The sequence below is a fragment of the Rana temporaria genome, chromosome 10 (assembly GCF_905171775.1).
Source record: "Rana temporaria chromosome 10, aRanTem1.1, whole genome shotgun sequence".
NCBI lineage: Eukaryota > Metazoa > Chordata > Amphibia > Anura > Ranidae > Rana > Rana temporaria.
This window is the reverse complement of record NC_053498.1, coordinates 30125247-30152950: the sequence shown is the minus strand read 5'-3', so window position 1 is coordinate 30152950 and position 27704 is coordinate 30125247. Positions and strand designations below refer to the sequence as shown.

Here is a 27704-nt window from a genome sequence, read left to right as displayed (position 1 = left end):
CCTTAATATCCTTACCAGACCTGAAGGGTCTGGTTATGGATATTTAGGGGGAACCGCACGTAATTTTTTTTTAAATTGCCGGCGGGGGTTCCCCTTAATATCCATACCAGACCTAAAGGGTCTGGTTATTGAATTTGCGGGGACCTCCGCGCATTTTTTTTCCCCGAACTCCGATCCCGGACCCAAATTTTTTCCAATTATTCGGGTCCGGGTTCGGGAAAACCCCAAAGTCCGTACCGAACCCGAACTTTACAGTTCGGGTTCGCTCAACTCTACTAGCAAGCAAGATTTTCTTCGGTGCAGCTCACAGAAAGTGACAAGGACATGGCAAGACAAGAAAATGAATGCGGCCACCACATTTAAGGAATTTAAGCTGAAACATATTACATTTTTGCTCTTGGGTTTATTTGTCCTTTACCACTTGAGGACCAGCCGCCCCAGTTATACTGCAGCAGGTTGCCTCCTCTGGGCGAGCCATCGTAGCTGTACGTTGGCCGCTTTAAAAGCGGTGAGTGCCTGCGACGACGGAGCTATTGCACGTGCCCAGCACCCGCAATTTCCTCTCGGCACCCGCGATCGCTCCTGAGAGAGACAGAAGGAAGGTCTGTCTAAGTAAACAGACAGATGTCTGTTCTGTCAGGGGTGAGGAGACTGATCTGCTTAGGAACAACGATTGGTCTCCATTTAACCCCTTGATCGCCCCCTAGTGTTAGCCCCTTTCCTTGCCAGTGACATTTATACAGTAATCAGTGGCTATTTTTAACTCTGATTGCTGGATAAATGCCAATGATCCCAAAATATGTAGAAGAATACATATCAGCCTAAAGTGGGGATATTTATTATAGCAAAAAGTCAAAAATATAAAAAAAAATTGACGCTTTATTTTTGTTTAGAGCACAAAAAAAAATGCAGAGGTGATCAAATACCACCAAAAGAAAGCTCTATTTGTGGGGGGGGAAAAGGATTTCAATTTTGTTTGGGTACAGCGTCGCGCGATTGTCAGTTAAAGCGATGCAGTGCCGTATCGCAAAAAATGGCCTGGTCAATAAGGGGGCAAATCTTCCTGTCCTTAACCTCCCTGGCGGTATGATTCTGTCTGGAATTACGTACCAAAAGCGGTACAATTATTTGCAAGGAAATTTGGCGTTTTATACTGTAGGCCTGCAATTCTTAGAAATAACTAATTTAACCACTTGGGATCCGCCTGCCGTCAATTGACGGCTGCAGTGCGGATCCCAATTTCCAAACTGCCGTCAATTGACGGCCGCCCCTTTGGGCGTTCCCCGCGCGCGCTCCAGAGCGCGCTGCGGGGAAAATCTGTGTTGGCCGTGTCCCTCGGACACAGCCAATTACAGATCGCCGCGAACGGCCAATCAGAGTGGCCGTTCGCGAGGCGATCTGTGCGGCCAATGAGAGAGGATCTCATATGTAAACATATGAGATCATCTCTCATTGCCGTTTTACACAGAGACAGCGGTGCTGTCTCTGGAGAGGAGACGGATCTGTGTCTCTTGTACATAGGGACATAGATCGGTCACCCCCCCCAGTCACCCCCCTTCCCCCACAGTTAGAACACTAAGCAGGGATACATTTAACCCCTTCCTCACCCCCTAATGTTAACCCCTTCAATGCCAGTCACATTTATACTGTAATTAGTGCATATTTATAGCACTGATCGCAGTATAAATGTGAATGGCGCCAAAAATGTGTCCGATGTGTCCGCCATAACGTCGCAGTCCCATTAAAAATCGCAGATCGCCGCCATTTCTAGTAAAAAAAAAAAATTAAAAAAAAATTATTCTGTCCCCTATTTTGTAAGCGCTATAACTTTTGCGCAAACCAGTCGCTTATTGCGATTTTTTTTTTTTTTTTTACCAAAAATATGTAGAAGAATACGTATCGGCCTAAACTGAGAAAAAAAAATGTTTTTTTTTTTTTAAATTGGGATATTTATTATAGCAAGAAATAAAAAATATTGTATTTTTTTCAAAATTGTCTCGCTTCTTTGTTTATAGCGCAAAAAATAAAAACCGCACAGGCGATCAAATACCACCAAAAGAAAGCTCTACTTGTGGGGAAAAAAGGACGTCAATTTTGTTTGGGAGCCACGTCGCACGACCGCGCAATTGTTAGTTAAAGCGATGCAGTGCCGAAAGCTGAAATTTCACCTGGGCAGGAGGGGGGTATATGTGCCCAGTAAGCAAGTGGTTAAATCTGACCAAACAAGAGTGTAGTAGGCATCCCGGGTATGATTTTTTTTTTTTTTAAACAAAATTATAAATTATAATATAATAAATAATTATAAATAATTATAACAAATAATAATATAATTATAATAAAAATAATTCAATAATGTAATCAACTCAAAATCACTGAAATTTGCTCAGTTGCAGAATTGTCGCTGTCATTACTTTTATTTTTTTATGACGAATTTCCCCACAAATCTCTATCGCACAATTCTGCAAGTGATTATAATTTATTATCGCTGTTTTCTAGCTGCTCTAAAACCATTTTTGACATAAAGGGACACTTTTGGACAATCTACAGTTTTCAGGCAGAAAGAACAGTTTTTATTATATAATGTAGGACACTGGGCAGACCACTAGGGACAAGGGGGGTGTGTATTTTTTATATACAGTACTGTAATCTATAAGATTACAGTATACTGTATGTATTGTGTTTGTTTACTTTTTTTAATTTGGCACCGTTCTCCGCCCCGTGCGTCGTAACGTCGCAGGGAACTGAGATCGGCGGCACACGCGGACACTGTGAATCGAGCGAGGTCCCGCTCGCTCACACAGCGGGGATGCATCGCTGGATCCAGGGACAAGGTAAGTAACTTGCCTGTGGATTCAGCGAGCAGGTAAGCTGCACACTCTGCACAGCTACCCCGAGCGTGACTCGGGGATACCGATCCTAGCATCGAAAATCCACCCCGAGTGATGCTCGGGGATACCGCCAGGGAGGTTAAGTGGTTAATGGCAGAATGTTAACGTAAAAGAAAAAACTGGGGGAAAAAAATTCTGCCACCACATCCAAGAACTGGTATGGTACAATACTATCGATCTGTGTTGGGTTTAGATACTCGTTAAGGCCCTATTTACACCTACTTGATGCATCACTTTATTTTTATGTGCATTTGTCGCGTTACAGCAAAGGGCAGTCCATTCACTTAAATGGGCTGCCCTACATGCCAAAAATGCGCCAAAGTACTTCTTTATTGCAGTGGGCCTCGCTCACTTTTAAAAAGCATGTTTTGGCGCAACAAAATGTGCACCTGGTTCACAAGTTTGTGGTTCCATTAAAGTGGATGTAACCCCCCACATTTTTTTATGTCACAATGTAAAGAATATGATTTCCTATCATCTGTGCCAGGTCTTGCCACACAGAGTTAATCCAGCTCTGAGCAATCCTCTTTTTATTGTTCAGTGAAATAAAACAGACTTCCAGATAAAGACCAAAGTCCTTGCTTGAGTGACAGGTTATTTACATATCTCTATTTACATTTACATATTTACATATCTCTATTTACATATCTGCAGATAAGCACAGCTTCTTGTCTATGTATATTCTGATGGCTGTTTACACTGAACTGTGGATCACCCCATATTTTGAAAACATTTAATCAAAGCACAGGAAAGACAGCCAATCCTGGAAGAGCTGGAAGGGAGAGGAGAGGGGGATGTGAATTGTGCACTTTACAGAAGCTGTGCATGTTTGCAACTAGTGCACGAGATATGTAAATAACCTGTCACTCAAGCAAGGGTCTTTATCAGGAAGTCTGTTTTATTTCACTGAACAATAAAAAGAGGATTGCTCAGAGCTGGATTAACTCTGTGTGGCAAGACTGGGCACAGATGATAGGAAATCTTATTCTCTACATTGTGACATCAAAAAAATCCACTTTATGAACATGGCACTGCCAGTGCGATGTGCATTTTGGCTTGTTTTTCATGCATTTCTGGGAACACCAAGATGTGAATTCAGCCTGTTAGCAGGAACAAAAGAAAAAAGTATCAGTGACCGTCCTTGCCCTCTGTTATGATAACCTTAGAATTGTTCAACATCTGCAGTATGTCTGTATTACTTACAACCCTTTTGCACCTCCGTATTTGACCCATTTATTGCATTCAGTTTTGTGCATTTGAAACACTTTTTTTATATTTTTGTGCATTTTCTAAGTTTGTTTTGTTATGCAATGCTAGAGAGAGACATTTAGGATAGAGATTTTCCATAATGCAGATACACAGAGAACAAATCCAAATGTATACCACCATTCATTTTGATGGGCCTGCTGTGCAAAGACATTGAAATGCTACATGTCCAATTTAATAAAACAATGAATGTAGAAAGTCGCAGCGTATGAACCAGAACACGATCACACGATTGCAATGCAACACTCACTTCAGATGCCAATTCTTATAAGCTTTTTATATCCAAGAAAAATATGAATAATAAACTAAAAACAAAGCCAGTGCAGCGGATTGTGTAGAAGATCATCGAAGAAATGTATTATTAAAATTGCCTTGTGTCTACAATGTCCCGATGTTAAATGGGCTCATCACACATCTGTATGTCTAATCCACCGTAATGTCAGCGATGTAATGCGCTACTCTACCCGGATAAACATAATATCGTTTTTAAATGAATCCACTGTGCTTTTGTTTGGAGAATTTTCATTGCCACCACCATTTACAGAGATGAAGATAGTTTTACAGGAAAGGGTTCAGTGGGCTTTAAATGGCTTTTGGGGGTTAGGAACATTTCTTTCAACTCTTTAACCACTTCCTTACTGGGCACATATACCCCTTCCTGACCAGGTGAAATTTCAGCTTGTGGCACTGCGTCACTTTAACTGACAATTGCGCGGTCGTGCGACGTGGCTCCCAAACAAAATTGACGTCCTTTTTTCCCCACAAATAGAGCTTTCTTTTGGTGGTATTTGATCGCCTCTGCGTTGTTTTTTTTTGCGCTATAAACAAAAATAGAGCGACAATTTTGAAAAAAAAACAATATTTTTTTACTTGTTGCTATAATAAATAGCCCAATTTGTTTTAAAAAACATTTTTTTTCTCAGTCTAGGCGATACGTATTCTAGATATTTTTGGAAAAAAAAAAAAATCGCAAGAAGCGTCTGGTTTGCGCAAAAGTTATTGCGCTTACAAAATAGGGGACAGAATTCTTATTATTTTTTATAATTTTTTTTTACTACTTATGGCGGCGATCAGCATTTTTTCACGACTGCGACGTTATGGCAACGTTATGGCGGACACTTTTGACACATTTTTGGTGCCATTCAAATTTATACAGCGATCAGTGCTCTAAATATGCACTAATTACTGTATAAATGTGACTGGCATTGAAGGGGTTAACACTAGGGGGTGAGGAAGGGGTTAAATGTGTACCCTAAATTGTCTTCTAACTGTAGGTGGAGGGGGGGTGACTGGGGGAGGTGACCGATCTGTGTCCCTATGTACAAGGGACACAGATCGGTCTCCTCTCTCCCCTGACAGGACGTGGAGCTCTGTGTTTACACACAGAGCTCCACGTCTTGTCCCTGTAGCCGCCGATCGCGAGTCCCTGGCGGACATCACGGCCGCCAGGCACTCGTATCGGCATCTCAGCGATGCGGCGAGCACGCGCGCGCCCGCCCCGCTGGATGCGCGCGCAGGCCGTCTTTTTACGGCCTGTTAGAGATTGACAACCACCCCGCGGCTGTATAAAGTCGTACGGCCGTCGGGTAGTGGTTAAAAAAAAAAAAAATCATTTATTCTTCTTTTGTTTTACAACAGGTGTTGTCTTCCTTGAGAAAAAGTTTTTGGGCCAGATTCAGAAAGAAATGCCTATCTTTAGGCTGGCGTAGCGTATTTCATATACGCTACGCCGTCGTAACTTTGAGAGGCAAGTCCCGTATTCAGAACTTGCGCCCGAAGTTACGGTGGCGTAGCGTATATGGGCCGGCGTAAGCCCGCCTAATTCAAAATAGGCTGATAGGGGGCGTGTTGTATGCGAAAATAATCATGACCCCACGTAATTGACGTTACTAAAGAACGACGCATGCGCCGTCCGTGAAAGTATCCCAGTGCGCATGCTCCAAATTACGCCGCAAATAGTAATTTCTTTAGACGTGAACGTAACTTACGCACAGCCCTATTCGCGTACGACATACGCAAACGACGTAAACAACGCAAAATTCAACGCTGGCCCGACGTCCATACTTAACATTGGCTACGCCTCATATAGCAGGGGTAACTTTACGTCGGAAAAAGCCTTACGTAAACAATGTAAATCAGGGCGCCAGGCGGACGTACGTTTCTGAATCTGCGTATCTTTCTCATTTGCATATTCTAAGTGGAAATATACGGAAGCGCCCCTAGCGGCCAGCCTAAATATGCACCCAAGATACGACGGCGTAAGAGACTTACGTCAGTCGTATCTTGGAGAAAAACAAACATAAATGCCTTTCTGAATAGGCGTAAAGATGCAACGACGCACATTTTAAATTACGGCGGCGTATCTGGAGATACGCCGCCGTAAATCGTTTCTGAATCCGGCCCTTTCTTTCTAGGTACACATGAGGCGCACTTAAAGTGGATGTAAACCCACTCTCATCCTTTCTAAACTACTGCCATAGTGCTGATCTATAACGATATAGATGCCTCCTGCATGTATCCTTACCTGTCAAATGTCTCCCCTCTGTCTGTTATAAGAACCGAAAAACTGCAGATTCCGTGGGTGGGTCTGTTGTCTGGAGCTCGGTGGGTGGAGTCGTGATGTCAGTTGACTCCCCGCCCTCCTCTACACTCAACTTGTAAACATGCATTTTCTCTTGTGTATTCCTTACACTAAATTCTGCTATGATCACTAACATCCAGTCAAAATCCAGAAAAGTAACCACATGACTTCAGAAAAGGAGTGGGGGTGGGAATTAAAAAATAATGCCGTTCTCCAGGCTAGTGCATGAGATATGTAAATAACCTGTCACTCACAGCAAGGGGGCGGAACGGACTAAGGTTTTTCTCTGTAAGTCTGTTTTATTTCACTGAACAATAAAAGAGGATTGCTCAGAGCTGGATTAACTCTGTGTGGCAAGACTGGGCACAGAGGATAGGAAATCTTATACTCTAGATTGTGACGTCAAAAAAATACAAATTTTTGGGTTTACATCCACTTTAACCAGTTCAGCCCCGGAAGAATTTACCCCCTTCCTGACCAGAGTACTTTCTGCAATTCTGCACTGTGTTTGCTTTAACTGACAATTGTGACGCTGTATCCAAACAAAATTGACGTCCTTGTTTTCCCCACAAATAGAACTTTCTTTTGGTGTTTTTTTTTGCATTATAAACAAAAAAGAGCAATTATTTTTTTTAAAAAAAGCAATATTTTTAGTAAATATCCCCCCCAAAAATATATAAAAAAACGATTTTTTTCCTCAGTTTAGGCTGATACGTATTCTACATATTTTTGGTAAAAAAAAATCACAATAAGCATATATTGATTGGTTTGCGCAAAAGTTATAGCGTCTACAAAATAGGGGATAGTTTTATGGCATTTTTATTATTATTTTTTTTTATTAGTAATGTCGGCGATCAGTGATTTTTATCGTGACTGCGACATTATGGCGGACACATGGGACACTTTTGACGCTATTTTGGGACCATTGTCATTTATACAGCGATCAGCGCTATAAAAATGCGCTGATTACTGTGTATATGACACTGGCATGGAAGGGGTTAACCAGTAGGGGGCGAGGAACGGGTAAAGTGTGTCCTAGGGAGTGATTCTAACTGTGAGGGGGCTGGGCTACCAGTGACACGATATTGATCACTGCTCTCGACCACAGGGAGTAGTAGATCAGTGTCCTGTCACTAGGCAGAACAGGGAAATGCCTTGTTTACAAAGGCATCTCTCCGTTCTGCCGATTCATGACACAATCGCGGGACACCGGCGGACATAGAGTCCGCGGGTCATGCGGGCACCATCACGGAGCTTGCTGCGGGCGTGTGCGCCCCCACACGGCGCTATTTTCACAGCCATTCTGCCGTAAAACATATTTCTTCTGCCAGTAAATACCTTATACAGCCCACTGCGCATGACATTATGCATAGCACTCTTTTACTCTCGTGAGAGTTTGCCAGGAAGGGAGGGGGGATGAGTCATAAGAGGGCCAATGAGGACTGCAGAGCTAGAGGTGTGTGTCTGTGTAAATCCAGGAAGTGAGCAGGAAGCAGCTTCAGCTGCCCACAGTTAAAATGGTTGCCGCCAGAATCGGTGGAGGGAGATTTTTGAAGCATATTTGCCAAGTACAGAATCACAGTGTATATATAAAATAATATGCAAAGTGTTTGGAGGGAATCTTCAGAATGGCATAGATGTTTTGATTACAAATTATGTGAGCAGACTGCAGTTCTTCTTTAAATGATGATTTTCCAGGAGTCACGATTCCTGGACTGTTCCTGAAGCCCGCACCGCTCTCCTAGCCCTTTTGCAGCCGCCCAGCAGGGCTGTCCCTGGAGCCCATGGCCGCCCACTTAACCTCTTCACAGCCGTCCACTCAGTTCACGGCATGGCTGGGGGGCAGAGACTATAAGTCAGCTGGTGGGGAATGAAGTGGGAGGGGCTGGAGGAGCCCCTATCTTCTGATTACGGCATATGTGTCACTGCTGCGAGACACCACAAACTGGGAGACACAGTGAGTTACACTACCTGTGGTTATAGTTGCCATTAAAAGTCCCCACTACAGTTCTCAGCTCAGCAGATGACCTTGATCAAGAACACCTAAGTTGGCTGATCAGAACTCCCCCCAGCACTGCCGCTCATCCCAACTCTCCACCAGCACTGCCACTAATCCCAACTCATCGCCAGCCCAGCACTGCCACTAATCCCAACCCCCCTGCCAGCACTGCCACTAACCCCAACTCCCCGCCAGCACTGCCACTCATCCAATTCCCCCCACCAAGGAGTAAGAGACAGAATAAAAATTTAGTAATACTTGGAAGGGAGAGGAAAAGAGGGGGAGGAACCAAGAAAAAGGGAGAGAAAGAATAAGAGAACAAGACAGGTGGCTAGAAAGAGGCATGTGAAAAAAAAAAAAGAAATTAGGATAGAGAGATAAAAGGGAAAGAAAGGAAAACAAATAGAAAGAGTGGAACATCCTAAAATGTACCATAAGGTGATTTAATACAGAATGAGTGGAAGGGACTCGGGGAGCGCTAAATGCTTGCGGATAGGTGTCTTGCCTTGGTTGCTGACAACCCACGTTACAAAATAATTTTACTGTTAATGGTCCCCACAACTTAGTAAATTTTATCAAGGGGTCACAGCACTAGTAGGTTGAGAACCACTGCTCTATAGTGTGTACTTGTCTCAATTAAGAGCACTAAGTGCCACTTTTGTCTGCTGTTTTGTTCCTCTGCTATCATCATAAATCACTTCAGCTTTCCTGACACCAAGAGAAAAATGGTGACAGGAGAGATCTCCAGCTGATTGAGCCTCAGCTCTGTTCCTCTAATCTGTGTGAAGGGGGGGGGGGGTGTCCCTTCACTCCAATCAGATGCCAGAGCTCTACTTGGTGAGCTTTGCAGAGTGTAACTTCAGCTCTACGCCCCCTTTTTTCTGAACTTTCCAGCAGTCTACAACAATACGCCCCTCCTTCAACAGTATATCCTTCCCAGTAACCCTCACCCCCGCAACAATAGATCTTCAGCAGTGACAACAATAGATCCCAAGCATCAATTTATCCTCCAGTACACTCCTACACCACCCCCTGCCATAACATGCATTCAGTGCTGGAGGAGTTCCCAACGTTCCTGCTAAAAAAAAGCCCTGGTTATACATTAGGGGCCAGATTCACGTAGATCAGCGGATCTATAGATCCGCTCGATCTACGTGATTTAAGATCCGCTCCCGCAAGTTTGAGAGGCAAGTGGCTAATTCACAAACCACTTACCTCCAAACTTGCGGCGGCGGATCCTAAATCCCCCAGCGGAATTCAAATTCCGCGGCTAGGGGGAGTGTACTATTTAAATCAGGCGCGTTCCCGCACCGATTTAAACGCGCATGCGCCGTCCGGGGAATTTCCCGGCGTGCATTGCTCCCACTGACGTCACTAGGACGTCAGTGGTTTCGACGTGAGCGTGACTTGCGACGCGCGTGTTTGTGAATCGGCGTACGCAAACGACGTTAGAAAATTCAAATTCGACGCGGGAACGCCGGCTATACTTAACATTGGCTGCGCCTGATAAAAGCAGGGGTAAGTATACGACGGGAAAGCCGCTACGGAAACGTCGTAAGAAGACTGCGTCGGGTCCGCGTACGTTCATGAATTTGCGTATCTCGCTGATTTACATATTATTCAAGGTAAATCAGCGGGAACACCCCCGGCGCCATTTTTAAATCGAAAATAAGATCCGACAGTGTAACACATTGTAACACTGTCGGATCTAAGCCCTATCTATGCGTAACTGATTCTATGAATCAGGCGCATAGATAGGACCAGTGTAAGTCAGAGATACGATGGTGTATCTGTAGATACACCGTCGTATCTCTTTGTGAATCTGGCCCTAGATCTTGCCTTTTAAAAAGAAATGAGGATGCAAAGAGTAAAAAAACTAACAGACTATAGATGTTCAATCTGAAAGTCGCCCAGCTGGGACTCAAACCTAGAAATTCCAGTCAATAATTAAACTCTATAAAGTGGAACTTTACCCATAACAACCTGATAAAAATAATGTTCTTTAGTAAGAAACATACATTCCACATTAATAATTATGCTGCCAGAATTAGTGTGTGCTGAAGCTCAGAGCCCCTAAACAGCAGTAAATTATTAGGCTGTCAGAAGATCGACCTCTACAAATTTTGCACAGTGTAATAAAATTGTTTAAAGCAACCGAGCTTGTGCAGAGCAAGGTAAGACGCTGTATTCCTGGATTTTCTACAGTATAAGCACTTACTTGTAATGTTTTGCATAGCTATACCTGCAAAAGGGGCCAGTCTGAAGTGATCTTAATTTTACTAAAGTTCCACTTTAACCACTTAAGGACCACCTCCTGCACATTTACGTTGGCAGAATGGCACGGCTGGGCACATGCACGTACAGGTACGTCCTGTGCTAGTACCCAGCCGTGGGTCGCGGGCGTGCGCCCACGACCCGGTCCAAAGCACCGGGACTGCGGGACCCGCGGACCCGATCGCCGCTGGAGTCCCGCGATCGGTCCCCGGAGCTGAAGAACGGGGAGAGCTGTATGTAAACACAGCTTCCCCATTCTTCACTGTGGCGGCGGCATCGATCGCGTGATCCCTTTTATAGGGATTCACAATCGATGATGTCACACCTACAGCCACACCCCCCTACAGTTGTAAACACACATGTGGTCACACATAACCCCTTCAGCGCCCCCTTGTGGTTAACTCCCAAACTGCAACTGTCATTTTCACAGTAAACAATGCATTTTAAATGCATTTTTTGCTGTGAAAATGACAATGGTCCCAAAAATGTGTCAAAAGTGTCCGCCATAATGTTGCAGTCACGAAAAAAATTGCTGATCGCCGCCATTAGTAGTAAAAAATTTTTTTTTTATAAAAATGCAATAAAACTATCCCCTATTTTGTAAACGCTATACATTTTAGGTAGAAGAATACGTATCGGCCTAAACTGAGGAACAAAAAAAATATTTGTAATATATTTTTTGGGGATATTTATTGTAGCAAAAAGGAAAAAATATTGAATTTTTTTCAAAATTGTCGCTCTATTTTTGTTTATAGCGCAAAAAATAAAAACCGCACAGGTGATCAAATACCACCAAAAGAAGGCTCTATTTGTGGGAAAAAAAGGACGCCAATTTTGTTTGGGAGCCACGTCGCACGACCGCGCAATTGTCAAAGCGACGCAGTGCCGAATCGCAAAATATGGCCGGGTCCTTTAGCTGCCTGGTTAACCATCAACATTTTATTGGGTCTAATAACTTCTACAATGCCTCTGTATTTTATAATTAAAATTCTTATCATGTAATTGTATATTGGGTTGGGCAATCAAAGGTCCACCTTGTGCCTTGGAGAGAACCAGCACTTCTTCATCAAATAAAAAAGAGGAATCAGTTTTGTAGAAGTATGACATGCACCTGTAGTAGGTAGTTGATATGGGTCATATGCTTACAGTGTTTGTTGTTAAAGTAAATCTGTATTGAGAAGGATAGAAGGGCTGCCATTTTTTAAAGTGTTGTGAAAACATTATACGCCAGGCTATTGCTGACTTCTAAGTCACTGACCCACGTCCTGTGCTAGTACCCAGCCGTGGGTCGCGGGTGCGCGCCCGCGACCCGGTCCGAAGCTCCGGGACTGCGGGAAAACATTATCCGACTGGCTATTGCTGACTTCTAAGTCACTGACCCAGAATAAGCATGATGGCACTAATGTCAGAAAAACAGTCAGAACTCTTACGTCTCAGGTCAGTAGATCAAATTATTAAAGCTGGTGTGTCTACATAAGGGCCAGGAAACAAAAAATTCAAGAAGTTGTCAGCATTGGCAGCCCAAGTCTTTTTTCAGTACAGATTCCCTTTCCAAAATGTAGTATTGGTTACCTTCTCATAGCGCATACACATTCTGTAAAAAAATTACACGTTTTTGAAGTCTTGCATCTATTTCTCTTGCAGATGTCTCGGTTAGCCTACTTTCCGTTATTGTCACCTTCTGTGGAATCGTACTCCTTGGAGTCTTACTCTTTGTCTCCTGGAAATTATGTTGGATACCATGGAGGGACAAAGGTTCTTCCCAGACTCAACGCAAAGATCATGGACACCATGGACATCTTCACCACTCCCACTATGGGGACTTGTTGGTGGATAGAGTAGAGCTTGGAGTTGAGATGCCTGAACGCTCTTATTTAGATATGGACTCTTACCCAGAAGCCAACCTTAAAATCAGTCAAACGTCACCAGACATACCAGTAGATAGCCAGAGTGTGGCCAAGGAATCTCAGATACCTTATGCACAGTCACACCAGCAAGTTGCAAATATTGCTCCTACTACTAACAGGTAAGCTTGTTTTATTATAGCATAGAATTGTTTTTAGCATTATCAACGGTTGGATCTTTTTACAGTAATTGTGTTTTGTATTATATTCTGGAACTGGAAAGAGTTCTGAGGAGCACCAAAAAATTATTAAGGGGTCATGGAGCATAGTACATAAAGAAAACGCTGCTCTCCCAACCAGCCACAATAATCTGTGTATGCGGAGCAGCTTCAGCCTACATGTCATCACCAAGAAGCCACGCTGACGCATTTCGCCCCATCCACCGGGGCTTAATCACAGTGACTAAGCCCAAACAGGCTGGGAAAAATGTACAGAAACAGTCACTTCATCCTGAGTGTCACTTTAACCCCATGCCCCAATCCAAAGATATTTAGCTGCAAGTTTAAAGGCCTTGGACACTTCCTGTCTATGCTTGCTGCTCTGGGACATCTAGGGGTCTGGCAATGTATTCTAGCCAGCTGCAGAACTGAAAATGGCATAACCTTGGCAGGCCTTAATGTTTTAGCTGAAGGTCTCTAGATTTGGTGCACAAACTGCAAGTATAGTAACACTCATCTCATCATGAGCCTATAGTTGGCCTTTAAAGCTAAGCTCCAGGCAGCTATGCCAATGGTATTATATAAGTTCTATGGTCAAAGCATTTACCTTAATGTTTATAAGATCAGCATTATAATAACAAAACAAATAGTTATATTTGACAAGCCAATATATATCACCTGTCATGTTATCAGTTCTGCCTATCTGCTGTCCACCTCATTACACAACTTCCTGGATTCTCTGCATGCTTTGCAGCTGTTTCGTCAGATATGGCGACCCGTCAGCAAGTGTAATGGAAGCAACGTTTCGTCGGCGCCATCTTGCAACACTCCGCACTTGTCCATAATATGGATACACTGGGAAGGGGGTAAGCGGATATCTTATTACACCCACTGGAGTTTTACATTTTACAAGTTTTTTTTAACAGTAAAATGAGTTTATATAGTGAAATACAGTACTTACAACTTCGTCTTACTGTTTAGATGTTGAATTTTAAAAGCTGCGGCAAGCGTGCTGATCCTACAGGTTTGTCAATCTGACAGAAGTTTTCTGCTTCAACATGTAAAAATTCACACAGAGTTTTAAGTACTGTGGGGGTAATCCACAAAGATCCGGCGTAACGTAAATTTTCCCATTTAAGTTACACTGCCTTAAAATTTCTACCTAAGTGCCCGATCCACAAAGCACTTACCTAGAAATTTTTGGCTGTGTAACTTGAATTCCGCCGGCGCAAGGCGTTCCTCTTTTCATGGGGGCGATTCCCATTTAAATTAGGCGCGCTCCCACGCCGGCCGTACTGCGCGTGCTGGTGACGTCATTTTCCCGACGTGCATAGCGCGAAATTACGTTACGCCAAGCTTTGTGGATCGCGACGGGTCAATAAAGTTGCGTCGGGAAAAAAAAAAGATACGGCGGGAAAAAAAAATTCAAAACAAAAAAAAAATCACGTCGCTGGACAGAAGGTTCTGCTTTTACATGGTGTAAACAGTTTACACTTTGTAAAAGCAGCCCTAATTTTGCGTTTGCAAACTAAAACTTACGGAGAAAAAACGAAGCTGAAAAGCTTTGTGGATCTCCGTAAGTGCTAATTTGCATACCCGAGGCAGCATTTCGACACGAAATGCCCCCAGCGGCGGATGCGGTACTGCATCCTAAGATCCGGCAGTGTAAGTCCCTTACACATGCCGGATCTTCTGCCTAACTATGGAAAACTGATTCTGTGGATCAGTTCCATAGTTAGGTACAGGGATACGACGGAGTAACAGCAGTTACGCCGGCGTATCCCTTTTGAGGATCTGGCCCTATATTTCACTATATAAACTCAGTTTACTGTTAAAAAAAAACTTGTATGATGCAAGACTCTGGTGGGTGTAAGAAGTTGTCCGCTTACCCCTTCTCAATGTATCCTTACAATGGACGAGTGCAGGTTGTAGCAAGATGGCGACGAAACATCACTTCCATTACACTTGCTGACGGGTCGCCTAATCTGATGAAACACAGCTTCTCCTCTGCTGTTTACTTTCTAAGGACTATATATCCCATGGTACCTTGCTGCCTGCAAGCTGTGATTCCTCTACTGACTCTGCCTCCTGAAATTCCTCCTATCGTAACCTCTGTAGTTCAGAATGCAAGCTCTGTGAAATGTAAGACACAGCAGTGCCTACTCACAGGGCATAGTGAATATGTGTCACAGAATTCCAGGAATTAAATGTGTGAGGATCTGCAAGTAAATGTACAAACTTCAACATTGTTTAGATTAAAAGGAGCAGCCTTGCAATAATTGAAATACAATGTGAAAATGTATATATGATTTAAAATTTTGACTGTATGATACGTCCAGTTATGTGTTCATCCAAAAAAAAAATCTTAATACAACTGGTAACTGAATATATTTTTATATTAGCTTCTCTTTGCACATCAGGGAATAGACTGTAACTCTGAGCTAGTCAGGGCATGAACATGCGTACAGGATAGAGGAGAACACACCATAGTGCTTTTACACCTTTAGGACTCGTTGACATTAGCATTAACCCTCTGAAGTGCGATCTGTGGTGGATTGGTCATTAGAGGGCGTTCCCTGCCTGCTTTACCCCTAAAAATCTGTGCCACATCATTGAAACCACATGTATTGCACACAGTTGCAGGGTGGCCCCTTCAATTTGAAAGGCTTGCATTCAATAGGTGGTGCTGCCTGCTGAACTTGACATTGGGGATAATTTTTGCTATCATTATGAAATACTTACCTTAGAACGAGGCGTCGGTAACTTACCTGGTCCACGCCAAGGGAGATGACAGGTTGCCTCTGTGTGTCTTCCAGGTATCGTGGCTTCACCGCATTGCGCGCGGGAGACTTCTTCCCGGCAAAGTCCGGTGTCTGCCGGGCTTTCAGCCGAGAATCTCCGATGCACATGCCCCGCTGAAGTCAGTGGCGCATTGCTAGGGGAATATCTCCTAAACCGTACAGGTTTAGGAGATATTCTTTTTACCTACAGGTAAGCCTTATTATAGGCTTACCTGTAGGTAAAAGTCAACATTTTGACTATAGAACCACTTTAAGGGGCAGTGGCTGGGGGACAGTAAAAAAAAAAAACAGCTCAGCCTCGTGTTTTTACCTCCTTTCCATGCAAGTGTAAATCAGTCCTAACTAATCAATTGGCAAGCTGAGTTTGGTTTTGTGGTCAAGATTTACTGCTTAACTTTAGTGAAGCTTGACAGGCTGCGTTTGGTTCTTTGATCAAGATTTACTGCTTAAAGCGGAGGTCCGCCCACCACTGCAAAAATTAAAAGCCAGCAGCTACTCATACTGCAGCTGCTGACATTTAATAATCGGACACTTACCTGTCCTGGAGTCTAGCAATGTTGGCACCACAGCTGATGTTTCCATCAGCTGTCGTTTGCTGCCAATGCCATAGCCAGTAAGGGGACCCAGTAGTGAAGCATTATGGCTGCAGGCCAGGTCCCTACTGCGCATGTGTGAGGCGCCCACTGCGCTCTCCTACTGGCCTGGCAGCGGGGGAAGAGGGAGTCGAGCGGTGACATCAACGGCCGTGGCAGAGACTCCCAGAGGGGACAGGTATCCGCTCCCACCCCTCCACCCCTCAAAGGTGCCAAATGTGGCACCGGAGGGGGGAAGGAGACACTTTTGGGTGGAACTCCGCTTTTAACTTTGGTAAAGCTTGGCAGGCTTAATGAGCAGTGGTTGGGGTCAGTAAAAACACAGCTCAGCCTCATGTTTTTAACTCATTTCCATGCAAGTGTAAATCAGTCCTAACTAATCAATTGGCAAGCTGGGTTTGTTTGTTTTGGTCAAGATTTACTGCTTAACTTTCGTAAAGCTTGGCAGGCTGAGTTTGGTTCTTTGGTCAAGATTTACTGCTTAACTTCAGTGGCGAAAATGTGAGGTCACAGACCAGGCTGGGATATAACTGTGGGAGAAGGGTGGTTTAATCACAAGACTGGTTGAACAGAATTTAAAATCCTTTGTCAGGTAAGACAGTCCACATACATGTATTACAGTGGCACATGTAGCTGTTTTCATAGAGTTAAAGCGGAGTTCCGGACACAATTTCACTTTTTAAATATAAATACCCCTGTAATACACAAGCTTAATGTATTCTAGTAAAGTTAGTCTGTAAACTTAGGTCCGTTTTGTTAGGTTGTTACAGCATTTAGACACTTTATAAAATAGAAATTGACTGGGGCCATCTTAAGTGTGGGCATCATGAAGCCAGACTGTATGACTTCCTGGATTTCAGCCTTACAAATCTCGCACATGCTCAGTGCTGCACAAGCAGTGTCAGATCAGGTTTCAGCACCTGTGCTGTCCAAGTCACATGATTCTTTGAGACTGGGGAATGCACAGACTTCTGGAAAGTTACACCCACTACATTCCCTGGAGTCTGTGCGGTGCAGGTTAGGAAGCATTAAGCACCTAGGTGCAGGAAGTGGGAAGATTAACTATTCTGCCTAGCAACAACACTTTGAAGGCATCTAAAAAAAAAAATAATAATTCGTAAAGGACTAATGAATTTTTTTTAAAACTACTGATGTAATGTTATATTTATGGGTGGAACTCCACTTTAAGCTAGAATTGTTCACGTTCCAATTTTCTCATCTCTAATAATAGCCATGCTTCAATTCACATCAGTGCAAACCAGTGTGTGCTCTCTATGCTGCAATGCTTGTTTGTTCATAGCGTTACTTAGCCCCTTGACTGCTTCTTTAGCTTGGCACTGTTTAAAGTTTACTGTACACATCTAAAATGAAATATATAACACTCTAATGACTATACCTCTGGGAGACTTCTGAAAGTCTCTTAATTCGAAGAGTTACGTTGACTCCTCTTGCATAAAACTATTGGATGTAATTCCACGACTGAATAATTATCCGTTCACGTGCATCTTATTAATTTTCATTAGCATTATCCGTCTTCGGAAAATAATGTTAACTTTTGTTGCACAGTGTGTTTTCATAAAATATTAAATTCTTCTCAGTAACGGTATACATTAAATAATTATACACATAAGTGTACTTACTTGGAGATGTGTGGCATCACATTACAAGTGCATTAATTTGTTGACACGCGATAAAAGCCATTTCTGCTTAGGCGAGATTAACAAATGGCACATTCACCTGTGTTTTAATTTTGTTTGTTTTAGTTTTGCTTAATGTAGTGCTTGTATGATCATGCTGTATTCAGGATTAAATGAACGTGCTAAGAAAACTTTAAAGGAGAAATCCACCTTCTGTAAAAATTCATAAATGCACAGGCTTGGTGTTGTCAGCCTGCAACAGGAAGTGTGGTTACTGGCAGGATCTCCAGTAAGACGTGTAAGAAACAAGTCAGTATTTAATCCCCAGAATGCCAATAATCACTTTGTGGAAGTATTTAAAAATATGGTAATAAAGGATATTAAAGGAGCTCCCCCTTAAAAAACGCATTAACCCCGAATATATCCGGGAGGGAATAAAATCCCTGGAGGACAGAAAGGGAATCATTATACGCCCAGCGGATAAGGGGGAGGGGTGGTGATATTGGAGAAATCCTTTTATCATAACCAGCTAATACAGCTTCTCGAGGACCAGACGACGTATAGGACACTGTCAGGTGACCCGACAGAAGCACACAGAGATCAACTTAACCTATTGATTGAATGGGGAGTCAGAAATGGTACATTGAACGCGAAAGAAAGCCAGTACTTTAACCCATCTTTATGTAGAATACCGGTTATTTATACTCTGCTGAAGATTCATAAGAGTGTTGATAACCCTCCTGCAAGCCCTATCGTGAACGGCATTGGGTCGGTCACGGCGAGGGTATGGGGAATACCTTGACCGGGTTCTCCAACCCAGTGTAAAAAAAACGAGGGCTTATCTTAAGGATACAAGTGACCTTCTACGGTTGCTGGAGGAGGATGAGTTGAAACCAGCCTGCCAGACCTTTCTAGTAAGTTCATTTTACACCATTATACAACATGATGATGCCCTATTGGCACTGAATTGGGCGTTGAGCAGACGTGAAGATATACGACATGTGCAGAAATGATTTTTGGGTAGGGTGCTGGACTTCTGTATGGCCCACAACTATTTCTGGTATCATGACCAGTTTTTCTCCCAGCAGGTTGGCGTGGCTATGGGAGCGAAATTTGCCCCTAGCCTCGCCAACCTGTTTATGGCAGAATGGGAGGACAGACATGTGTTTAGCGAATTCAGACCAGAGTTGAAGCTCTATAGAAGATTCATTGATGACCTCCTGTTTGTATGGGAGGGGTCAAGGGAATCAGTGGAGGTGTTTGTGGAACATCTAAACCACAACACCAATAACATCGTGCTGGATCATGTGATCAGCGAGCAGGAAGTAAATTTCTTGGATTTGACAATCATGAAGGCTGGGAATGTGATCAGTACGAAAGCTTATTTCAAGCCCACTGATAGAAATAGTTATTTGGCTATAGGGAGTGGCCATCACCCGGCCTGGATAAAAAACATCACTAAGGGCCAGATTTTGAGAATTCGCCGGAACTGCACAACATCTACTGACTTTTTGACGCAGGCCAACATATTAGGGAATACATTCCTACAGAAAGGATACGAAAAGGATTTTATCAATAACACTATTGCCGAGGTAGCACTAATGCCTAGGGAACAGTGTCTGAAAAGGAGGATGTGATCACTAATAACTCACACCAATTGGGTTTTATATCAGATTTTCACTATCAATATAAGGAGATAGAAGTTATTTTCCGTAAACATTGGAACATTCTATGCAGGGATAGACATCTTTGTGAAATTCTACCAGAAAGACCGAGGTTCATCTATAGGAGAGCTCTGAATTTTGGGGATCGGGTGGTACAGAAAATCTTAGATCCACCTAAAAAACAGAGCCTCAGTAATGACTTCAAAGGCTTTTACTCCTGCCGCAGGTGTATCTGCTGCAGGACAGTGAAAGTCAATAATAGGGGTAAGAAGAATTTTTCAGATAAAGATGCTCATGTCTATGCTATTGAACAATGCATTACCTGCAACTCATCCTTTGTGGTGTACCTTTTGTGGTGCCCATGTGGGCTGTATTATGTAGGTAGAACTAAGCGTCCCCCTAAGAATACATATAGCTGAGCATTTGGCCAATATCAAAAAAAGATTCATACATCATAGTGTTTTGCTACATTTTAAGGAAAAGCACAGTCAGGACCCTTCTGTTCTTCAATTTTGTGGCATTGACTGTACTTTTCCTGTTTGGAGGGGTTCGAATCGAGTTGGGGAACTCTCAAAGAGAGAAACTAAGTGCATATTCCTTCTCGGGAGCCTCTACCCTAGAGGATTAAATATTGAACTCGACCTACACTGTTTTATTAGCAACTCCTAATTTCAATTTTGTATATTATCATTTGGTATGCATGGTACCGTCTTGCCGGTTTGGGGGTATGGGAGTCCATTCTGACAGGCTGTGTCAATGCAATAGGTAATTTATCTTCTTGACCTGATACGCATTCATTTGTAGAACAAGGATAGTATAGCAATACTTTTTAGTACACATATGTATATTAGATACCGTATTTATCGCGGTATAACGCGCTCCCGCGTATACCGCGCACCCCTAATGTTGCCCCGAATCCTGTGGAAAAAATGTTTTTTTTGTACTTACAGTTTTGGTGTCTTGCGCGGCGTCCATCGGCGGCCTCGTCGGGTCCGGCGTCCGTCTGCGGCTTCGGGTGTCCTCTTCGTCGGGTCCGGCATCCTTCTGCGGCTTCAGGTGTCCTCTTCGTCGGGTCCGGCGTCCGTCTGCGGCTTCGGGTGTCCTCTTCGTCGGGTCCGGCGTCCTTCTGCGGCGTCCTCCCCGCTCGTAGCCCACGCCGAGTTTGAATACTGCGCCGACATATACAGAGCGCAGTACACTCGTGTATTGTCGGGCAGGCTCGGCAACTCTCACGCTGACGTCCTGTACGTCCAGGACGTGAGCGCGGAAGGAGCCGAGACTGCCCGACTATACCCGAGTGTACTGCGCTCGGTATATGTCGGCGCAGTATTCAAACTCGGCGCGGGAAAGCGGGTATCGGCGTATACCGCGCACACACGATTTTGCCCTGATTTTCAGGGCAAAAAAGTGCGCGGTATACGCCGATAAATACGGTATGTGAATAGGAATGTTTTCTCTTTTTTCAATCCATATATATACATGTATGCCTTTTTAAATAATATACTAGTATTATATTATTGTATTATTTTAATTTTTAAATAATTTTTGTATTACTGTGATTAATTGTGCACTTATATTTGGTATATATGGCAGTTCGCAATGACTCAAAGTATGTACAGGTATAGTGTAATTTAAATGATCATTTCTCTCTTCTCTTGTTTTATATGTGTCAGGGTTTGATGTATTATGGTCGTGGGGACACAAAGTACACGCAGACGTAATGTGATAGACATCCGTTTAGCATATGAAGTTTGTTGTAGGAACGCGGAGTATGTGACATACGTCTGGGTCAACTAGCGGATAATAGTGTATAAAGGGGAGGCTATGAGACCGTGTAACCTACCCTATTTGAAGAAGTCCTGAGCGACGAAACTGGTCTAGGAGTGGCATACCAGGAAAACGTTTGGAATACCAACCACCGTGTGTGTAGTGCTTTGAAGTGAAGATTTTTGATGCATTTTCTATTCATTTCAGTAGGGAGCTGTGTTTTTTGGCGCAGTTTTCAAAGCATGCAGAGCTTTTCAAGATGAACCTTATCCCCATTGCAGTGGTGTAAAAATCCACAGGATTGAAAGGAAAATAATTTTATTTCAAATTTAGCCAGTTAAAACGCAGCAAAACTGCATCAATGTCAAAGTGGCCCAAACCTCGCCTATCCAGGCCACTCCCAAAATAGCCAAAGTCGTGACTTATTCTCTTTTTTTATACTGCCCACTTCCTTGTAAACTTTGCCCATTTTTGCTTTTAAGAAATGAGAAGCAGTAAGAGCAACAAACTGTTTCTTTTAAAAGCATGGCCATTACAGGGATTAGCTACTTCCTTCAATATGTCATTACAGGATGCAAGGAAGAAAGCCAGTCTAATTAAAAATCAGGATATTATTCTGAAATGAGGAACTCATGAAATAAATAGAGCCAATGTTTTTGCCAATACACAGTACAGATTTTTTTCTGTCCTATTTTTCTTTCAAATAGAAATAGCTCGCCCAGAAACACACTGCTGCATTTTTAAGCACTTAAATACCACTTACCCCCCCTTCCTGCCCAAGCCAATTTTCAGCTTTCAGCACTGTTGCTGTTTAAATGACAATTGCGCAGTCATGCTACACTGTACCCCAAGTGTTTTGTCCCCACAAATAGAGCTTTCTTTTGGTGGTATTTGGTAACCGCTGCGGTTTTTATTTTTTGCTAAAAAAATAAGTTTTCTTTTGTTTTCGTTATAAAGTTTTGTAAATAAGTATGTTTTCTCCTTCACTGATGGGCACTGATAAGGTGGCACAAATGAGGTGGCATTGACGGACACTGATAGGCGGCACTGACGGACACTGATAGGCGGCACTGATGAGCACTGGTAGGCAGCACTGATGGGTGGCACTGATGGGCATTGATAGGCGGCACTGATGGGCACTCATGGTGGGCACTGATAGGCACTCATGGTGGGCACTGATAGGCGACACTGATGGGCACTAAAAACCCGCACTGATGGGTACTTATGAGTGGCACTGATAGGCGGAACTGCTGGGCACTGATATGTGGCACCGATGAGCACTGATATGTGTCACTGATGGCACTGATAGGCATCTCTTGTGGCACTGGCAGGCATTGTGGATGGGCACTGATTGGCATTTCCCTGGTTGTCTAGGTGGCATACCTGGTGGTCTAGTGGGGTGGCCATCCTTGGTGGTCTATTCCGGCATCCTGGTGATCCTGGGCGGGCATTCGAGGGGGGCTGCGCTGATAAACAATCAGCACAGACTCCCCCTGTTAGGAGAGCAGCTGATCTGCTCTCCTCTACTCGCGTCTGTCAAACGTGAGTGAGGAAAAGCCAATCAACAGCTCTTTTTGTTTACACGTGATCAACCGTGATTGGACACAGCTGATCACGTGGCAAAGTGCCTTCGTCGGAGGCTCTTTACCGAGATCAGTGTAGCGGTGTGTCAGACTGACACACCGCACCACCAATCGGCGCAATGCACGCCTCCACGGGCGCACAGCGGCTGTTATCCTGCTGGACGTCATAGGACGTCAATTCTGCTATAAGCCGGGTGGAAAGTGGTTAAAGAGGAACTCCAGCCAACCTCAAACCCTAAACGACCACCAGGTTTCATTGCGTTTTAAAGCAGAACTCAGTGGGGAAAAAATGTCCCCCCCCCTGCAGTGGGGCTGCCGGTACCATGTGACAGCCGTAACCAATCACAGCAGGTCGCATGACAATTGTAAACAATGGATGGCTACCTTTCATTCCACTCATTGTGCTAGCTGTGATTGGTCACACAGGTACATCTGGTGCATCAAATGGTGCATCTGAACCTGGAAGTGACATCACTTCTAGTTTCATTGTCTGCATGTGAGATGGCTGCATGGATTTTCCTTGGTCTCACAACAGACAGGGCCAATTACAGCCCATCTGTACCATGTGATTAGATGTGATCAAAATAAAATTAATCACAACAAAACAGACTGGATGAATCAGTTTCATTCAGTAAAAATGGTTGCTTATACCATTGGTGTAAACAATCATAATGTGTAAAGAAATGAAAAATCTGATTACTACCTTTAGGTAGTATGGTGTAACTATGGTAACATTGTATTGCTCTGGTCACAGTGTGTAAAAAAAAATTTGTAAAAAAATAAAATTTGATAATATATATACTTCCTTTTCCCAAAAATTGTGACAGAATGTACAACTTTAAAAAAAAACTCACCATGCCTCTTACTAAATACCTTGGACTGTTTATTTTTCAAAAAGAGGTAATTTGTGGGGTATTTGTACTGTCCTGGTGTTTTCGTGCCTCAAGAAATAAGATAGTCCGTCAGAACATCAGGATTGATCAATTTTCAGATATATTCCATACTTTCCTTCAGACTAAATATACACTGATTTGAGTTTTTTGTGTAGAATATATTTTGGGCTAAATTTATGAAGAAAGATTATTTACAGTATTTGCAAAATTTTACAACAGAAACAAAGAAAAATGTGCTTAATTTTTTTTTTGGTCTCTCTTTTTTTTAGAAAGAAATGTTGTACCGCGGTTGGCTTGGCTGCGTGAATCGCCATAACTAAACGTCGGGCGCGTTCACGGTGGAGCCAATCAGTGGTCGTTTCCTGCAGAGACAGAATGGGGATCTTCCAAAGTAAACAAGGCAGATCTCTGTTCTGATAGGGAATCACACATACTGTAGATGTCTTTCTGCTATACCAGGCGGTCTTTTTTTTGTTTATAGTGCAAAAAAAAAAAAAACGCAGAGGTGATCAAATACCACCAAAAGAAAGCTCTATTTGTGCAGGAAAAAAAGGACATCACTTTTATTTGGAGTACAGTGTCACACGACCGTGCCAGCTAAAGTAACGCAGTGCCATATTGCAAAAAAATTGCCTGCTCATTAAAGGAGTTGTAAAGGTACACGTTTTTTCACCTTAATGCATTCTATGCATTAAGGTGAAAAAACATCCGAGGATTAGCGGCCCCCAGCCCCCCGTTTACTTACCTGACTTCTCGAAAGTCCCACGCCGTGAACGCGTGCTGGCTTCTTGGCCAGGCTTCTCAGCTCATTTGTTGGTTTATTGATGGCAGCGCAGCCATTGGCTCCCTCTGCTGTCAATAAAATCAATGACGTGGCGTGCCGAGGGTGGAGCCGAGTGATACAGTCGGCAGCTATAGCCGCCGGCTGTATAACGGGAGCGTGCCCGCAAGCTAACCCCCTTGGGAAAGAGCTTTCCATGAAGGGGGTTAGCTGATGCGGGGAGGAGCCGAGACAGCCGCCGCGGGACCCCAGAAGACGTGGATCGTGTGAAAAACAAAACACAGGAACCTTTAGTGTCCCTTTAAGGCTGAATTCACGCCTATGCATTTTTAACGCTATTTGCACTTTGCAGGTTTGCACTACAGTCCATTTAACCTCCCTGGCGGTATGATTATTTCAGAGTTTAGGTGCTGAAAGTGGTACCATTATTTTGCATGGAAATTTGGCGTTTTATATTGTAGGCCTGCAATTCTTAGGAATAACGCACTCAAATCTGTCCAAACAAGAGTCTAGTAGACATCCCGGGTATAATAAAATTTGAAACCCAAAATCATAAATTATCATATAATAAATACATATAAATAATTATAACAAATAATATAATAATAATAAAATTATTACTTTAAATTTTTTGATGATGAATTTTCCCACAAATCGCTATCGCTCAATTCTGCAAGTGATTCTAATTTATTAACACAAATAGTGAAGTTTCTGGCCTCCTTTCACTATCCCGGCGCTCAAGAATTCCCAGGATTAAAATAACTTAATATAAAATAAATATATAAAATAGTGTTCCCACTAGGATAATCATAGATATATATATATAGAAATATAAACAATTCAGCAGCCGCTTTAAATATATATAGATATGTAAAGTAAAGATAGTAAAATAACAAGTCTATTCAAGTCCTGTGGTTTACTAAAGCAGCGCTAATTATCACTCCACTTAGTGTGACCAATCTTTTCTCATAATATAGTTCATAAGAAGTGTAAAATTGAAGGAATATCTCCATGTGTCCCCAGAAGTGCTTCTACACTATATGGTGCTCTTCAATCCAAACAGCTTCCACCGTGTATCACACACCCTTTCGGGTTTGTACTCACCACAAGGCTGAGTTTAGTAGGCACTGACAAGCAGTATATTCACTCCTCTCCCATATCAGCACTGCACTCGATCTCCCAGACTGGCTCTCTGGATATTGCACAAATCTATCTTTGTGTCTTTGTCTCTTTGTCTCCTGGGAATTGTTGTGCTTTCTTCAAGGGCCCCAACCTTGCCGGCCAATGTTTTTTTTTTTTTGTTTATCAATCACTGGCTAGTGGGATAAAACAAGGCCTTGGACACTGCGAGGCGGTCCCGAGTCTGCTTTTGGTCCTGAAATTCCACTCCGAGCCAGACTCGGGAATACCGCTCAGGGGGTTAACATGGTTTCCCATGGAACATGTTCTGTAGTGCAAAATGCAAAAAGCACTAAAAATGCATAGGTGTGAATCCAGCCTAAGGGGGTAAATTCTTCCGGGTCTCAATTGGTTAAAACCACCAAAATAAGTTTAATTTGTGTGAAAAAAAGATAAAAATTGAATATGGCTACAGTATTGCATGACCGTGCAATTGTCATTCAAAGTGCGACAACACTGAAAGCTGGGGGTAAAAGTGCCTGGTATTTAAGTCGTTGATTAAGGGGGTGAAGAGACTTCTAATCGCCTCCTCACCGCCTGTCAATAGCCTCTGAAAAGGGATCCGAACGTGGAACACTTTTCAGAGGAGCACAGATCTTAACCTAGCTTTACATTGTATCCTCGACTGCGTTCGAAGTTTACTGATTGATTCTACTTGTGGCTTTGAATCCCTTTGTTTTTTATCCTGTATTTTTATCCTTGCACTGCAGGAAGTAAAGAAATGATACTGAATAATATTTTATTGCGTTCTCCGATGGAAAACAAATTCACACATCCCTGCTAGCTGCAGAAAGCATAATGAGCGTCAGCATTAACAGTCATTTTGGGACAAATCTGCGATCCATCAAACCGGGAAACGGCAAAAACAGGGCCCATAAAACTCCAATGATTTAACTGTCATGGGAGAAGAAACGCAGGTTAAAGCAGTTAGAATAACATCCAGTTCCAATTAGCGCAGTGCCTGCATGCTATAAATATTATTGTGAGTGGCACAAAGCACACCCACACCTAAACACCTACCGAGCGCCACAACGCCGTCTGAAAAACTCATCCGTCTCGCTTTGTCTGGTAGGGTTCACTGCTAGCAAGGACCTTATGTCCATTCAGCCAGTGTAACCGTTGTTCTAATGTACTTTTTTTCATTGTCACAGAAGACTAGACAGCAGCTACTGCCAGTATAATGTCTTCTTGTTCTCTTTTTTTATTTTTATTTTTTTATTTAATTTTGTATTGGTTCCAGTGGAGAAACAAAGGGATCTTTATAGCATTTACTCTACTTTTTATAGTTGACAACAAATAATAAAAAACTTCTATACAGTGCTTTACCTTCAGGAGGTATGCTACTGCGTCCACTGTTGAATATAACATTTGTGATTTTTTTGTTTACCAAAAGTAATATTATGCAGCTTAGATGTGGTGGCTGAATTATTTTTTTTTTGTCTTTTTTTTTTTACTTTACTTTCACCTGGGGATCTGGCTATTATTATTATTATTTAATAATAGTTGTTATTATATTATTTATTATTAATTTTATTTTAATATTATTGATAATATTTATTATCCGTCTGTTATTATTCAATTTCCTTTAATGGACCAAGCTGTCCAGCAAAAGTAGCAGTCAAAAAACGCGTTGGCTGTGTTTTATATTATTCCATGAGCCATAAATATTGAATCAATGAACAATCCTTTTTTCAGCTTCTCCTTCACATTCGGGCGCCTCTGCTGACACCGGTTCC

The 27704-nt window shown here is 42.8% G+C and overlaps 1 protein-coding gene across 5 annotated transcripts in view; it reads left to right on the top strand.

Moving 5' to 3' along the window:
* Positions 1–27704, top strand: part of SYT3 (synaptotagmin 3) — a 344959-nt gene that overhangs the window by 209570 nt on the left and 107685 nt on the right. For all 5 annotated transcript variants that reach the window (XM_040327478.1, XM_040327474.1, XM_040327477.1 and 2 more), the window contains exon 5: positions 12653–13034. In XM_040327478.1, coding sequence (XP_040183412.1) covers positions 12653–13034 — 382 coding nt within the window. The remainder of the gene's footprint in view (positions 1–12652; positions 13035–27704) is intronic.